The 17,993-nt window shown below is 33.6% G+C and overlaps 1 protein-coding gene across 6 annotated transcripts in view; it reads right to left on the reverse strand.

Annotated features, from left to right (window-relative positions):
* Window positions 1-17,993, reverse strand: part of LOC111155042 (discs large MAGUK scaffold protein 1) — a 263,035-nt gene that overhangs the window by 8,559 nt on the left and 236,483 nt on the right. For 4 of the 6 annotated variants that reach the window (XM_022515066.1, XM_022515065.1, XM_022515064.1 and 1 more), the window contains 5 exons: window positions 16,465-16,506; window positions 14,068-14,118; window positions 13,167-13,268; window positions 12,512-12,684; window positions 5,388-5,497 (listed from right to left, as the gene is read on the reverse strand). In XM_022515066.1, the coding sequence (XP_022370774.1) occupies window positions 5,388-5,497; window positions 12,512-12,684; window positions 13,167-13,268; window positions 14,068-14,118; window positions 16,465-16,506 (478 nt within the window). Of the gene's footprint in view, window positions 1-5,387; window positions 5,498-12,511; window positions 12,685-13,166; window positions 13,269-14,067; window positions 14,119-15,709; window positions 15,746-16,464; window positions 16,507-17,993 lie in introns of all 6 variants that reach the window. The other 2 variants (XM_022515070.1, XM_022515069.1) reach the window with 1 other exon arrangement.

A 17,993-nucleotide genomic window follows, 5' to 3' on the forward strand; every position in this document is an offset into this window, starting at 1 on the left:
TTCTTTTGATGGCTGCATAGTATTCCATTGTGTGTGTGTGTGTGTGTGTGTGTGTGTGTGTGTGTATACCACATCTTCTTTATCCATTCATCTGTTGATGGACATCTAGGTTCTTTCCATAGTTTGGCTATTGGACACTGCTGCTATAAACATTCAGGTGCACATGCCCCTTTGGATCACTACATTTGTGTCTTTAGGGTAAATACCCAGTAGTGCGATTGCTGGGTCGTAGGGTAGCTCTATTTTCAACTCTTTGAGGAACCTCCATTCTGTTTTCCAGAGTGGCTGCAGCAGCTTGCATTTCCACCAACAGTGTAGGAGGGTTCCCCTTTTGCCATATCCTCGCTGACATCTGTCATTTCCTGACTTGTTAAATTTTAGCCTCAAGTACCCTTTTTAAAAAGGTAATCTCTATGCCCAATGTGGGGCTCACACTCATGACCTTGAGATCAAGAGTCACATGTTCTACCAGACTGAGCCATTCAGGTGCCCTTGTCAAATGTTTTTCTGCACTGAGATGATTTGTGTTTTTTCCTTCATTTTGTTGATATGGCATATTATGATTTGACATATTGACATGATTGACCATGAAAATATGTCAAATCATCCTTGTATTCCAAGGATAAAATTAACTTGTATTGGTGGTTCAGTGGTAGAATTCTCGCCTGCCAAGGATAAAATTACCTGGTCATGGTGTGTAATCCTCTTAATACGTTGGTGAGTTCTGTTTGCTAGAATTCTGTTGAGGATTTTTGTTATCAATGTTCGTAAGAGATATTGGCCTGTAGTTTTCTTGCAGTGTCTTTGTATGGTCTTTGTATCGTGGTAATGGTTGCCTCATAAAATTAATTAGGAAGTGTTTCCTTCTGTTCATTTTTTTTTTTTTTAAGTTTGAGAAGGACTGGCATTAATTTTTTAAATGCTTGATAAAATCCATTGGTGAAACCACCAGCTCCAGGGCTTTTCTTTGTTAGGAGGTTTTGATTACTGATTCAAGCTCCTTAGCCATTATAGGTTTCTCTACATTTTCTATTTCTTTTTGATTTAATCTTGGTAGGTTTGTGTTTCTAGGAGCTTGTTCATCTGTTACACAATTTTTTGGTGCACAACTGGTCATAGTACTCTTATAATCCTTTTTATTTCTATAGATTCCTTACTAATGCCCCCACTTTCATTTCAGATTTTAGTAATTTAAATCTTTTTTCTTAGTCCATCTAGCTAAAGGTCTGTCTTTTTTATTCCAGGAATCAACTTTTGGTTTCATTCATTTTCTCTATCACTTTCTATTTTGTCTTTTGTTGATCTCTGCTCTAATCTTTATTGTTTCCTATTGTTAGTTCTGGGTGTAGACTGTTGTTCTTTTTCTAGGGGTAGAGACTTGCAATAATGACAATGGACACTTTTTCTAGGGGTAGGGACTTGCAATAATGACAATGGATTGCACCTCCACAACCAAAAGAAGCAATCAGCTATTAGAGCACAGTTGTCTGAAATTTGGAGAACCAAACCTTTCTGCCCACCTTGGCCCCCACAAGCTGCTCAAGAAAGGTATGCATGGCTGCCTGCTATGGGCTGAAGGTGGGGAAATAGTAGCTGCTATCAGCCTAAAAGCTGAAATTAACCAAAATTAACCATTCAAACCTTCCCCTAGGAGCCTTCCCCTTCAAGAAACCTTCCTCTTCAAGCCTTCAATAGACTCCTGAGTTCCCAAGTAGTTACTTCTGACAAATTCTGTTAAGTCCATTTGTGTCTAGGTGGGGAAATGGATTCCTGGTGCTTCTTACTCCATCTTCTCTCTAGTTCTACCACTGACAAATTTTTAAATGTTTAACTAACCTTGCATTCTTGAATAATCCCAACTTGGTTATTTTATCTTATTTAAAAAAATTAATTGTTGAGCTCAATTTAATTGTATTTTGGCAAGGATTTTTTCATCTATATTTGTGTTAAGATTGTCTTATCATTTTCATTTTCTATGAGGTCTTAGTCAGGTTTTGGTATTAAATTAATGTCCATAAAATCAGTTGAAGAATTTGTGTTAAGATTTATATTACTTAGCTTTTGGTAGAATTCAGTAAGTCCTGTTGGCCTAGTGTTTTATTTCTGGGAAGGTTTTTTGTAAGAGAGTTAAGTTCTTTAATAGGAATGGCATTAGATTTTCTATTTCGTTTTTTCCTTTTCTGTTTCTTAAGACTTTTCAGAAAGATTTTTTAAGTATAACTTTCAAAGATAGAAGAGGAATATCATAAATATACAACTGATGAATTTTAACCAACTTAAACTTACTTGTGTACCATCTAGTACCTAGATCAAGATCTAGAGCATTACATCAGTACCCCAGAATCTCATTCCAGTCACCTACCTACCTTTGAAGAGTAACCTCCATTTGACTTCTGTGAGCGAGCCATGATTACACTGAAATCATAGAGTATGTATAAAGGGATCCTAGACTACATATATTTTTAAGTATGGATTTCTTTTTTACTCACATTATGTTTGTGAGATTCTTCCATACTTTTGTGTGTAGTTGGAGATTGCTAATTCTCAATATTGTAGAATATTTCATTGTGTAAGTAGGTCATAATTTATGTATTCACTGATTTATATTTGGATAGTGTTTTTGGTTATTCTGAACAGTACTTCTGTCAGCAATATAGTACCTGTCTTTGGTGAACATGCATAAACATTTCAGTTGAGCACATATTTAGAAATGAGATTTCTGGATCTTTAAGTTATGTGTATGTCCAGTTTTAGGAGATACTGTAAACCATTTACCAGTGTGGATGTACCAAATTTATACTCCCATCAGTGCTATGAGTTTCAGTTGTTCCATGTCCTTGCTAACAACTGTTTTCATTTTAGCTATTTTTGGTGTGTGGGTGGCAGTATATGACATTAGGGTTTTTTGTGTTTCTTTTGTTTTTTAAGTAGGCTCCATGTCCAAAGTGGGGCTTGAATTCATGACCCTGAGATCAAGTGTCGCATGCTCTACCGACTGAGCCAGCTAGGAGCCCCGATGTTACAGTTTTAATTTGTGTTTCCATGTCCAATTGAGTACCATCTCATACGTTTATTCACTATCTGGATATCTCCTTCATGAGCTAAGTCCTTTGCTCATTTTTCTATTGGGTTGCTTGTGTTAACCTTTTTAAGGCTTATCTGATGTGCAGTGATATCCCATTTTCATTCCTGATACTATTTATGCCTTTATTTTATTTTCTTGATCTTTCTCACTAATGGTATGCAGTATTTTTAAAGAAAATATTTTTGATTTTGTTGATCTTGTCTACTATGTTTGTTCTCTTTGACTGTATTTCTACTTTCTTTGAGTTTCATTGACTGGTCTTTTTCTAATTTCTCAAGACCTTAGACTGCTAATATTTGACTTCCTACATTCTTTCCTAGTATTTAGGGCTGTGGATTTTCCATCACCAAGGCTACCATATTTCAAATTCATTTACTTGACAATTTCATTGTCATTTAGTTCAAAACATTTATTAACTTATGCTGTGATTTTTTTCTTTGACCCATCCAGAAGTAAAATGCTTAATTTCCAAATATATGGGAATTTTATAGAGATCTATTTTTTTTTTTTTGAAGATTTTTATTTATTTGACAGAGAGAGATAGCGAGAGAGGGAATACAAGCAGGGGGAGTGGGAGAGGGAGAAGCAGGTCCCCAACCGAGCAGGGAGCCCAATGCTGGGCTCAATCCCAGGACCCCAGGACCATGCATGACCTGAGCCGAAGGCAGATGCCCAAAGACTGAGCCATCCAGGTATCCCTCTAGTTATCTATTTTAATTATTGATTTCTATTTTAATTTCACCATGGTCAGAGAATATTTGTTTTCAATCACTGAAATTTGTGGCTTAGCGTGTAATTAGTTTTGGTAATTGTTCTATGTGCATTTGAAATGAATGTGTATTTACACATTGCAGATGTTGAATGCAGTGTTTTTTACATACATTAGTTAGGTAAAGTTTTTACTTTGTGTTCTATATCCATACTGATATGTTTGTTTTCTTATTCTATTACTTCCTGACTGATCTGTTAAGTTCTCCCACTGTGATTTTGGAATTATTCTTTTCCTGTATAATTATCAATTTATGCTTTACATATTTTGAGACTGTATTAAGTACAAATGTATAAATATACCTTCCCAATGGACTGAACCTTTCTTTCATTTTTATGAAATGCTCATTTTTATGTCTAGCAATAATTTCCTGCCTTTAGATATACTTTGATAACAAATACAAACAAACTTACTTTTGGTTAGTGTTTGTACGACATACCTTTTTTTCTAGACTCTCACTTTCAGCTTTTCCATGGCCTAATATTTAAGGTGTGTCTTATGAAAGCAACATATAGTTGATGGGTATCATAACACACTATTCCAAAATATGGCACTCTGGCATACTGAATATTCTAAGCTGAAGGAAAATTTTGAAAAATGGCAGGTATATGAAGGACTCTGACCTTCCCTGAGGCAGGTCAAAGATCCTCATGTGAGAGGTGGCATTTTTATACCTGGAGGAAACAAACATCCTTATCTCCAAAGATGGCAGGACACTGAGAAGAATTTGAACAAAGAGGCCTTGCTAAGTTTCCCTAGTTTGCTACTCTTATATTCTTTGGTACTATTACATTTTCCCAGGACTGTCCATTTGTCACCAAACCTAGTATAAAAATGCTCAAATTTAACTGTTTTTTTGGGTCATTTCCTTATGAATGCTCCCATGTCACATGAAACCTGAATTAAAAATAAATTTGTATGTTAATAGGTCTTTTGTTACAGAGGTCCAAGTGAAAACCTAGTAGAGAGAAAAGAATTTTTTCCCCTCCTACAAAAGCAACATCTAGTTTATTTTTTCTTCAACTATTCTGACAATCCTTGTTTTTTAATCAGACCATTTAGTCTAGCATTTAGTTAATGAAATATTTGGGTTCATTTAAATCATCTTACTAACTGTATCCATTTTGTCCCATCTGTTCTGTTTCTATTTGCTCTTTATCTCTTTAGTTTTTATTTAAATTCAATTTTTGCCCTCTATTAGTAAGTAGTTACACATTATTTTATTCTTTTAGTGGTTACACAGAGCTAGACCATTCAGTAATTAATAGCCATATGTGACTACTTAGGCTTAAAATTCTAATACATGTTACCGTATACACTTTAGTATATTAATGCCATTGCTGCTGATTGCTAATATCACAGAATGCTTATTCAATCCTCACAATAACCATTTGAAGAGAGTATACGATTATTCTCTCCATTTTACAGATAAGGGAACTGAGATGCAGCAAAGGTAAGTAAACGATCCAATCTAGTACGTGACAGAGACTGGATTTGTACTTAGAGGTTTGTGCTTTAGGCATTTATACTTACATGATATTTTCCATGGATTTGGGTTTAATAAAAATGGAGATTGGGTAAAGTTGTGCAATCTGTAATCTCTTTATGGCATTTCCAGACACATCGAGGATACAGTGTTTGCCCTAAAATAGAGGAAATAAAGAAGAAAAACAAGTGAAGCAAGTATTTTCAATTATATCAAAGGTACATTTCCTACAGGTACAAAATCTGGATTATGATACGTTTGGCTCCTGTTCACTTTAAGCAAACTTGTCATTTCTGTTAGCAAATTTCAGAGGGGAAATGAAGACAATGAATAATGACTATGAATAATTAATTTCCATTTTCAAATATTACATTTAGAAAGGAATGAAAATATAGTTCCCTTACTCCTAGCTTTCATAGACCAGTCTCAAAATGGCAACCAATATGGGGCTCCTAAATTTATTTTGCCAAGAAAAACAACCACCCTAAGCTACCATTTTACCATAACTATCATTTTATTTTCTTAAAGATTTTATTTATTTATTTGACACAGAGACACAGGGAGAGAGGGAATACAAGCAGGGGGAGTGGGTGGGAGAGAAGCAGGCTTCCCACTGAGCAGGGAGCCTGATGCAGGGCTTGATCCCAGGACCCTGGGATCATGAACTGAGTGAGCCTAAGGAAGACGCTTAATGACTGAGCCATCCAGGCACCCTCACAACTATCATTTCTTTAAAGAATATACAATCAACAAGAAGATAAAAAGCCTAAAATGAAGGAGAATCTTTAAAATTGAATAAATTTAAACTTATAAAACCTCATTACCACTAATCTATTTCTCATTTTATTGGGGACCAGCAAAAACTTTATCACAAACTGGCAATTAGGAACCCCACTTCTGGATTTGGACATTTTTCTGACATGCTTAAATTCACTTACAAAGGCCATTTGGATTTTTATATTTATGAAAAGTGTTCCTATGTTAAATAGGGCAGTAATCATAACTTATTAAATAGATTTTATTATATTTTAAATCAGGTACTGCCTCATAATGCATTTTTAAAGAAAGATTTGTTTATTTTAGAGAGCAAGAGAGAATCTTCAAGCAGACTCCCCACTTAGTGCAGAGCCTGATACAGGGATCAATCCCCAGGACCCTGAGATCGTGACCTGAGCCAAAATCAAGAGTGGGATGTTTAATCAACTAAGCCACCTAGGCACCCCTCATAATACATATTGTAATCCAAGGGCTTCAGTATACTTCAATGAACAATTTCAATTTAGTAGGAATATTTATTTATAGATTTTATTTGTTATTTTACAGAGAGAACAAGAGTGGGCGGTAGGGGGTGGAAGGGAAGAGGGTGAGAGAATCTCAAGCAGAGTCCCTGCTATGCACGGAGTCCAAAGCAAGGCTTGATCTCATGATCCTGAGATCATGACCTGAGCTGAAATGAAGAGGAGCGGATACCCAAATGATTGAGCCACCCAGGTGCCCATGAGCAATACATCTTAATTTTATATACTGCTAGTTTTGAAAAGTATCTTTCATTTTATAATAGTCTTTAGTTTTATAATGAATTTATAATTTATCTTACAAAATAAATTTTATCAATATTGTGATAGATTTTATATGATTCTCCAGGTATACTATTATCTGAGAATAGAGATAGTTTTACTTTTCCCCCTCAATTTTTATGCATGTAATTGGTTTCTCTTGTCTTAACAGCACTAATGCCTCAAGTACAATGAATAACTTGAGTACGATGTTGAATAGCAGTAGAGATAATGGACATCCTTGCTTTGCTCCTCAATAATGGAACTGCCTTGTATTTGCCTCATATTTCCCCTATTAAGGATTTTAAATTAAGAATATCTGTCTATCCATTCATCCATTTTCATCTCTCTCTGTTTTTCCTTTTTATTTATTTTTTAAAAAATATTTTATTTATTTATTTGACAGACAGACATCACAAGTAGGCAGAGAGAGGGGGAAGCAGACTCCTTGCTGAGTGGAGAGTATGATGCAGGGCTTGATTCCAGGACCCTGAGATTGTGACCTGAGCTGAAGGCAGAGGCTCAAAAATCCAAAGATTGGTGTTACATTTTAAAAAGGAAAAAGAAGGGGCACCTGAGTGGTTAAAAAATCTCTGGATTTTTGAGTCCCTCCGCCCCCCAGCCCCCACAAGGAAAGGTACTCTACCAAAAGCTTTTTAGGCATCTATGGATATATGATTTTTTTCTTTAGATTTGTGGAAGATTATATTAATTAATTTTCTAACTTTGAAATGACCTTAAATTCCTTTAGTCCCATTTGGTCACAGTGTATTACTTTTGCAATGTGGTATTGGATTCTGTTTACTAAAAATATTTAACATTTTTGCATTAATATTTGTGATATTGGTCTATGATTTTTCTTGTCTCCAGCACACTTAGATATCAAAAAAAGAATGTCCCTGAGCAGATTATAGGGCTTTAGAACAATCTAACCTTTGATATTTGGTAGAATTCCCCTGAGAAGCCATGTGAGTGCGGTGTTCTTTGTCGGGTAGTTCCTTGATAATTTGCTCTATTTCTTCTAAAGAAATCTTTCCCTTTCTAATAGGTCAATTTTGGTAAACAACATTTTTCTAAAAAATTATCCATCACAAACATGTTTTAAAATTTGTTTATATAGACATATACAAATAGTCTTTTATGATTGGTATGATATGGTATGTCCCCTTGACATTTCTGTTTCTATTATTTATTATTTTTCCTTTTTTAAAAAAATTAGTTTTGGGGCTCCTGGATGGCTCAGTGGGTTAAGCCTCTGCCTTCTGCTCAGGTCATGATCTCAGGGTCCTGGGATTAAGCCCTGCGTCCAGCTTTCTGCTTGGCGGGGAGCCTGCTTCCCCCTCTCTCTCTGCCTGCTGCTCTGCCTACTTGTGATCTTTCAAATAAATAAAATATTTTTTAAAAAATTAAAAAAAATTAGATTAGCTCATGGTTTGTCTATTGTGTTAACCTTTTCTAGATCTTCTATTTTCTACCTTAAATTCTTTAAAAAACATTTTATGAATTATTTTTAGTGTAAAAAATATATGTGAGTTGACAAAACATTTAAGTAGTTCAGCAAGGATGGATTGTCATTTTTTATTTTAAACAGCTTGATTAAGGTGTAACTGACATACAATAAACTGCAGGTGTTTAAAGTACACAATTAAAAAATTTTTTAAAAATATTTTATTTATTTATTTGGGAGACAGAGAGAGCACAAGCATGGGGGTGAGGGGCAGAGGGAGAAGCAGACTCCCCACTGAGCAGGGAGCCCCAGATCATGAGCTGAAGGCACATGCTTAACTGAGTGAGCCATCCAGGCACCCCTAAAATATACCATTTGTTTTGACATGTGTATACACCCTGAAATCATCATAAAAATCAAGATAATAAACGTATTAGTCACTCTCAAAAGTTTCCTCATGCCTCTTTGAAACTTCTCCCTCTAGTCCTTTCCCAAGCAACCACTGGTCTCCTGTGATTATAGATAACTTTGTATGGACATACGCTTTCTTTTTTCTTGGGTAAATGTCCAGAAATGGATCATATGCTAGGCAACTGTTTTTCTTAAATCTCATTAATTCATTCAGGGAATGCTGGCACACGAGGGGTGGGGCAGGTAGGGGAGAGGAAACAGAATCTTAAGCAGGGTCCATCACATCCAGTGTAAGTCTGATGCAGACTCAGTCTCACAACTCTGAGATCATGACCCCAGCCAAAATGAAGATTTGGGTAAGTAACTGACCGAGCCACCCAGGCATCCTCAAACTGTTTTTCAAAGTGGTTGTATATAAAATGTTTTATTTTCACCTAGTGGAGTATGAGAGTTCCATTTGCTCCATATCTCTGTCAAAACTTAGTAATGGTCAGTTAGAATAATTTAGCCATTCTAACGGGTGTGTAATAGGAACTCATTATGGTTTCAATTTGCATTTTCCTAATGACTGATTATGCTGAATATCTTTTTATGTGTTTACTGGCCATCTTCTTTAGAGAGATGTCTTTTTAAATACTTTGCCCATTTTTAAATCGGGATGTCTTTATTATTATATTACAAGACTTCTTTATATATATTCTGAATACAAGTTTTTCATGAGATACATAATTTGAAAATATCTTCTCCTAGTATATGGCCTTTTTTATTCTCTTAAGAGTTTTTTTCAAGAGCAGAGTTTTAATAATTTCAATGAAATCCAATTTGTCATCATTTTTTCTTTTATGGACTGTGCTTTCAGTATACCATCGAAAAAAATCTTTGCCAAACCCAAAGTCATGAAGATTTTTCTGTTTTCTTCTACAGTTTGTAGTTTTAGGCTTTACATTTATGATCTATTTTTAGTTAATTTTTGTATATTATGTGAGGCATGGCTAGTTAATTGTTCTAGCACCATCTGTTGAAAAGACTATCCCCCCTCCCTTTTTTAAAAGATTCTATTTATTTGACAGAGAGTATGAGAGAGCATAAGCAGGGAGAGCAACAGAGGGAGAAGGAGAAACAGGCTTCCCTGCTAAGCAGGGAGCCTGATGCAGGGCTCGATCCCAGGATCCCGAGATCATGACCTGAGCCAAAGGCAGACACTTAACTGAGCCACCCAGGCTCCTTAAGACTATTCCTTTCTCCACTGAACTGCCTTTGAACTTTTGTCCAGTTTTGAACAGTTGTCCATATATATGTGAGTCCATTTAAGGATTCTCTAGTATGTTCTGATGATCTACTTGTTTGTCTTCATGCCAGTACCATAGAATCTTGATTACTGTATTTTTCTAAGTCTCAAAAACAAGGTCTGTAAGTCCTTAATATCTTTGATTTTTTTCCAAGTTGTTTTGGCTATTCTAGATTTTCACATTTCCTATAAGCTTGAGAATTAGCATGCCATTTTCTATCGGGGTTGTACTAAGTCTGAAAGTTCAACTGACATCTAAATAATATTAAGGCTTAGAAAACCATGAATATGATATATTTCTCCATTTACTTATGGCTTTAATTCTCTCAGCAATGCTTTGTGGTTCTTAGTGTACTGATCTGTAAATCTTTTGTTAGCTTTATCTCTTAAGTATTTAATATTTTTATGTAAATAATATAACTTACATTATTTAATAAATTCATATTTTTGAAAAATATAGGTATTACAGAATTGATCATTTTAATAGAAATGTAAACGTAATTGAATACAAATGTAAACATTTACATTATGTAAGTAATGTAAATAATGTTATGTAAATAGGGGCACCTGGGTGGCCCAGTGGGTTAAGCCTCTGCCTTTGGCTCAGGTCATGATCTCAGGGTCCTGGGATCGAGCCCCGCATCAGGCTCTCTGCTCAGCGGTGAGCCTGCTTCCCTCTCTCTCTGCCTGCCTCTCTGCCTACTTGTGATCTCTCTCTCTCTCTGTCAAATGAATAAAAATAAAAATTAAAAAATTAAAAAAAAATAATGTTATGTAAATAATGTTTTTCAAAATTTCAACTTATCACTGGTTTAAGTACATAGGAATACAGTTGTCTTTTGTATAATAAATTATACTGTATCCTTCATTCTTGCTAAACTTATCAATTCTAGTAGTTTTTTGGGTAGAGTCTATCAGATTTTTTACATAATCATATCTGCAAATGAACACAATTTTACTCCTTCCTTTCCAATCTGAAAAACTGTTCTTACTTCCTTTGAACTTATGGAACTGGCTAGGACGTCTACTATAATTCTGAAAACAAGTGGTTTGGGTGTTGGATTTTGCTTGAATGCTTTTCTTGAACTATGGAGATGATTGTATGATTTTCCTTTTTTAGTTTAAGACGGTGAGTTATGCTAACTGATTTTCTAATGTTTAAATTTACCTTGCACTTATTGCATAAACCCTACTTGGTCATGGCATATTATCTTTTCTCATATATTGTTAAGATTCATTTTGCTTAATTTTTTTTTTTAGAATTTCTGCATCTGTGTTCATGGGAGGTCTATAGTTTTTTTTATAATGTGTTTTGAAGTTCTGAAACTTAGGTAATGTTGGACTCAGAATGAACTTGGAAGTATTCATTCTCTTTAAATTTTATGGTAGAAAATGGGTTTTGGTTCTTCCTTAAATGTTTGGTAAAATTTATTACTAAAGCCATCTGTGTCTGGAGATTTTTTTGTGTGTGGTATTAAAATGTCAATGTGAATCAATCTCTTTAGTAGATAAAGGACTATTCAAATGATCTATTTCTTCTTATGCCACCCAGGCGCCCCTAATTTTACTTAATTTATTTAATTTTATTGATGAACACTGCTTTTTAATTATGCTAGATGTTGGAAAGTTATTGCTAAATACAAGGTCTATGTCTGGCAAATGTATAGCACCTTAAAATAACCTCCCTTAGATTCATTTTACCATTTCTGTTCTCATTTTCTTTGTTGATCTTACCTATTTTTTTCTGGGGTAAGGCCAGAGGGAGAGGGAGAGAGAATGTTAAGCAGGCTCCATGCCCAGCGTGGAGCCTGATGTGAGGTTTGATTTCACAATCCTCAGATCATAACCTGAGCGGAAATCAAGAGTCGGATGCTTAACCAACTGAACCACCTAAGTACCCTGATCTACTTTACTTTGTATGCATTTTTCTAGGCCACCACAATTAAATATTCAGTTGAATAAATTTATAACATTATTTAAAATGATCAATTCTATAACATCTATCCTGTATTTTTTCAAAAATATGAATTAAAAGTTTCTATTACATATTCTTTTATATTGTCAAAGGCACGTCTGATTAGAAACTATATTCTAGGATCACTTTGGTGCCTTCCTTTTTTTTTTAAAAAAAGTTTTTATTTTTGGGGTGCCTGGGTGGCTCAGTGGGTTAAATCCTCTGCCTTCAGCTCGGGTCGTGGTCCCAGGGTCCTGGGATCGAGCCCCACATCCGGCTCTCCGCTTGGTGGGGAGTCTGCTTCCCCCTCTCTCTCTCTGCCTGCCTCTCTGCCTACTTGTGATCTCTCTGTCAAATGGATAATAAAATCTTAAAAAAAAAAAAAAAAAAGTTTTTATTTTTAAGTAATTTCTACACCTACCACAGGGTTCGAACTTACAACCCCAAGATCAGGAGTCGTATGCTTTATCGAATGAGTCAGCCAGGCACCTGAGCCAGGTACCCGTGGTGCTTACCTTTTCTGCTACTTCCCGCACAGACTGAACACTTGTTCCATACAGATGGTTGTTATACTGGCCAGCTTCAATAAATTTATGTTCTTGAATATCTTTTTCCATCTGCTCTCTTGAAGTCACAAAATGATAATCTCTTCCATCTACCTCGTAGTCTCGTTTTGGTCTAGTTGTATCTTTAATAAAAAATAACTTGAGGAAGTGTTTAGTATTAAACACAACAAATCCATTTTCTTTCTTTCTTTTTTTTTTTTTTAAAGATTTTATTTATTTATTTGAGAGGAAGAGAATGAGAGAGAGAGAGAGAGAGAGAGAGAGCACAAAACGGGGAAAGTCTGAGGGGGGAGCACACTCCCTGCCGAGCAAAGAGCCCAATGTGGGACTCAATCCCGGGACTCCAGGATCATGACCTGAGCCGAAGGCAGTCGCTTAACCAACTGAACCACTCAGGTGCCAAACAAATCCATTTTCTGCTTCAATGATTATCTCATAAAGTTCAACACAACAGCAGTTAATTGAAATTTTAAAAAGGACAGTAATATGGAAGAATAAGTGATAACACAGTATAAACCACTAAAAAATGGTAATGTGTACTTTTACCACACATGGTGACAAAATGTTAAGACCAATAATTAAGAATTTTTATGTGGTTACTCACGAGGAACACATGATCCAAATTTGTCAGGAAATTCTGAGATCAAGTCATCATTTATCCTGTCTTTCATAGGTCCCAATATGATCACTGGTCGAGTATAATTAACTATAAAGATAAACTGCATGTTAAAAGGCATAAACACTCAACAAACATCAGTGTTCTTCAGAGTAGAGAAAAAAAGTATCCTTAAAAATTATAAAAAATATAATTCTACACATTGCTAATATCACCTCATTACAAATGAGAAAACACAGTTTAGTGTTTTACTGATCCTTTTTGAAGTAGAAATTGTTAGGAAGCAGATCAAAGAAGGGCAAAAGAAACTGGGTAGAAGAGGTGATAAAATCACAGTTGTGATTTAGAAAGACGATCTAATAGAAGTGGATTACATCTTATATCGGATTGTAACGGATCATGCTAGAAGAAGGGAGATTGACAGTAAGAACCAGAACATGGTAGGAGGGATAAAAAGAAGGTTATAAATAAGGAAGATAGGAGAGAAGGATAAATAGAGCCTAGAAACTGACTGGACAAAGGAGATGAAAAACAGAGAGACCAAAGATATTTCCAAAATTTTGAAAAAGGGTCAGTGAAGGACAGTGACATTATCATGAGCACAAGAAAAAGCTGCTTAGGAAAAAAAAATAGCATTATAAAACAATTAATATAAAATGACTAGATTTCAACATACTGTGAACTAAACCATGTTTCATAAAATGCATATGGCAAATTTCTATATATATTCTTAACAGAAAAAAATGTATAGCAAAATTCTAATAAAACATTATTTTGTAAATTATCAAATTTGTAATAAAGCAAATTATCAAAATAAGTTAGATCTGTTTTCTAAACTAAGAAGTATATTTTTTTAGAAGATTAAAAAACATCAATAGGCTTCACAAACCTTCTTGTTGATTCACTGGCTCATAAGATAAGACATATTCCTCTTGACCACCTAATAGTTAAAATACAGATGAGAAAATCTATTAAGATAACTAATGCTAATTTAATTCTTCAAACATAACATATAAATTGCTAGGACTTTCCTCAGAAAATAGCAAAGATGTAGAAAAAGGGACTTTACAAATAACTTATGGCAAGATTAAGTTAAAAAAATAGCAAATTATGAAGTCATAAAGATAAGTCTGATAAATGTAGAAACAAGATATAAATGTTATTTAATAACTACCTTTATGATATCCTGTGTTTTAAATTGTCATTAGATCTATTTAAAATCTTCATTTGTGATGTCATGTACGCGATACTAATTTTTTATTTAGAAGCTAAGAATTGTTAAATCTAACTTAAAGATTAATACTTGATTGAAAAGTTCTACATATGTGAGTATTCATGTAATTTACTGTTATTAAGAACATGCTTATGTTTTGGTCCCACCAGATATAATATTTAACAGGATATATATACATTTTTATAATTACAACTATTTTATAATAAAAATTTTTAATGTAAAGGTAAAACTTTTGTCACTATTTCACTGATGAAAAAAATTCACTAACTGTTCTAATAATTCATTTATTCAATTAAAAAATTACATTAAAATGAATTTAAAAAGCTTTAGATAAAGGTGCTCCCTCTACTTGCTGGAATGGGAAGTTGCACAATTCATAATTGCTTAATAAAGCCAATTAGAGCTTCAAAAAAAAAAAAGGCTTTGGATAAAACGAAATCCTTCCCTTCCCTCTTCAACTATGAATCAGATAGATAGCAAATGAAATAAAATATATTTTGTTTTTAATTTTTAATTATTTGAAAGCACTTTAGAAGTTAAATCCTCGCAGATTAAAAGTTTAGAGCTTAAGAATGTTGTCAATAAAAAACTATACAAATTGTATCTTGACTCAGCAAAAGGAACTGAAAGAGTTAAAAATTCTAGTTCTTAACACACACACACATGCACGCACGCGCGCACACACACACACACACACACACACACACACACACAAATGTATAGAAAACAAATTAGAAAGGACTGTTACTTGAAGTGGTTCCATGAAAACAAATAATGTCGGATAACATATTTGAGGATTTTCTCCTTGATTATCATGATTCTATAACAAGTTTTTCACTAAATTTGGCACTGGTTTTATATCATAGGTATGCAGCTATGATCTTTTAAATTCATATATTGGCTTTAAAAGTGTATTTCACTGTTTTATTATCATAATATATAAAATACATACTTAAAAGCTACTTTAAAAATACTGTATGTAAAACAGGGTTTACATATTAGCAAAAACATGCAATTCAAATATTCCACACCTAACAATTCATGCAAATGGTGCGACAGACAGTATATACTTTCATTACCTCTTTTTTTTTTTTTCCAAGTCTAGAAAGTTACTCAACTACTCTATGGTGAGTTCTGATTATATGATAATAAAACATTAATAAGAAATCACATTTCCACACCAAAAAAAAGACAATTATGTAACTATTATGAAAAAAATAACAACCAATCGAATGAGGGTTAAAAGTATATATTGTCAACATGAAAAATATCAGAGACTGATATTAACAGGATGGACCTTTTGAGCAGCCATACTCATCTGTAATCAAGATTACTTTCATATTAGACAGCAGTAAAAAAAAAAGTTAGAAAAGCAATTTTAATTTTTAAGGTACCACAACTGATAATATTCAAGTACTTCCCTCTTCCATGCCCAAATCTCTTAAAAAACTCCAGATGCTTGTATAGTTTACTTAACAATACAATAGCAAAAATGTAACATAAGGATACCAAAAAAGAAATCAGTATTATTGTTTGAGCAACTGTTGAATATATTTCCTTCTTCGTTTAGGTTCACCAGAAGCTGGTAGTAAACAATAACTTGATCTAGATAATTACTGGTAACAAAGAATAAAAAGGGAAATAAAGCTAACTATAAGTTAGCATTACTGAAAAATATTTAAATGCTCATACTAAAATAGATTTACTAAAGAAAATGGTAAAATATAGGTTTACCCCTCATTTAACCAGGTATTTTCTTGTAAAAGATACACACACACACACACACACACACACACACACACACACACAATGTACACAAGTAGCACTGTCTGTAAAAAGGATTTTAGAGTTTTATTAAAAATTGGGAACTCTGTTAACATTTATACATAGTATGACTTTATTTTTCAAGTACAGAATTTTACTTGACTCTCTCTGATTTTAAAATATTAAGCACCTGATATTCAGTATTTAGAATATATCACTAAGACAAAAAAACTCCCAAAGGATATATATTACTTGTGATTGCAAAAGAACAAGTATTGAAACACTTACGGTAACTACTTTCACTATCGCTGGCATTAGAAGTTATATGCTCTGAAATTGCAGGACAATGGAAAAAATAAAGAAAACACAGTGTCATGAGTTTAAAGAAGCAAATTATCAAAATAAACACAAGGCGACATTACAAAATGTTGAGGTATAGATCACATATACTCAAGGAATTTTTAAAAAAGCATTCTTGATTTTCTTTGAAAAGTTTTTTTTTCCCCCAAATAAATATGAATTAGGAAGGAAAGAAACTGTAATTAAGGACAATGCTCCATTTTTGTACAACACAGTTTATGAACAAAATCTATGACAAATAATCAAGTAGAAAAAAGTGATCCTTAATTAGTCCAAATGTAGACAAAGAACCCAAAAAGAGAAATTGCAGTTGGCACCATTTAATTTAATTTTTTGAAACAGTAATGACTAACAAAAGACACAAGTTGTATTTGAGCAAAGAGATGCCCATTTTAATGAAGGGATATCTTAAAAAAATAAATGATCTTGCTTTTAGTTCAGCTTCTTTCTTGTTCCTGAAGAGGAATGAAAATCCAGGTTTCTGAGATCATACAGACAAAGTATCTTAGATGTCATAGATTCATACGTGCCAAAATAAGTCAAATGGAAGGGAATTCTAGAAGGTGGGACTGTATTTTAAAATAGACTAGTACTTCTGAGAAACTCTGTTTTGATAAAACTGACAATGGCTGTTCTGGTTTTTGCAAAACAAAAAAGATAAAGTAAATACATCTACTTGCAAATTGCCTGGCCTCCCCTTGAAAATGACTCCATTTCATAACTTGTTGGGTAAACACCAGGTACTCTCCCCATGTAAACATAATCTTGAATGTTTTCTCAATAAGTATCTCTGGAGAGTTAAAAAAAAATTATAAAAACTAAAAAACAAAATTTTCCACAGTAGAAAGAGAAATCTAAATTTCTCTTTCTTTAAGGGATAAGAGAACAGCTTGAGGAGAGATATCTGCTGTACCATGCCACCCACAGAATCTCCTAAAATCAAGATGTACTACTGAAGAGTTCTGAGAATGGCAGAATGTAAGATTTCAAATGAAGATAATAGTTCTTGAATTGCTGTAATAGTGAAAAATAAGTCTGTTATTCTAACCTGCAAATACAAGATATAATTTTTTTTCCTTTTTAAAAATTGCAGGATAGTTGACATACAATGTTGTATTAGTCTCAGGTGTACAAGATAGAACTTTCTTAACTATGATTATAAATATTTTAAATATAGCGGGGACATTAAAAATTATATGACTGAATAATATATGACAAACACATATAAAATGTTTTTAAAAAGTTTATCTTTAAAAATTTCTTCCCATGTTACCCATGTACTTCGAAACAATCATTTTAAATTGTTGCATCCATAATCTACTGAACTGATAAATCATAATTTACCTTACTACTTATTACCCAGACTTTTTAGTTTGCTTTAAATTGTTTTCCACCAACATCAGTAATTAGGAATGTTTTCATTTATACAACTTGTCTTATTTCCTTAAAATTCATTC

Source organism: Enhydra lutris, unplaced genomic scaffold, assembly GCF_002288905.1.
Source record: "Enhydra lutris kenyoni isolate GAN:26980312 unplaced genomic scaffold, ASM228890v2 scaffoldscaffold39, whole genome shotgun sequence".
Taxonomy (NCBI): domain Eukaryota; kingdom Metazoa; phylum Chordata; class Mammalia; order Carnivora; family Mustelidae; genus Enhydra; species Enhydra lutris.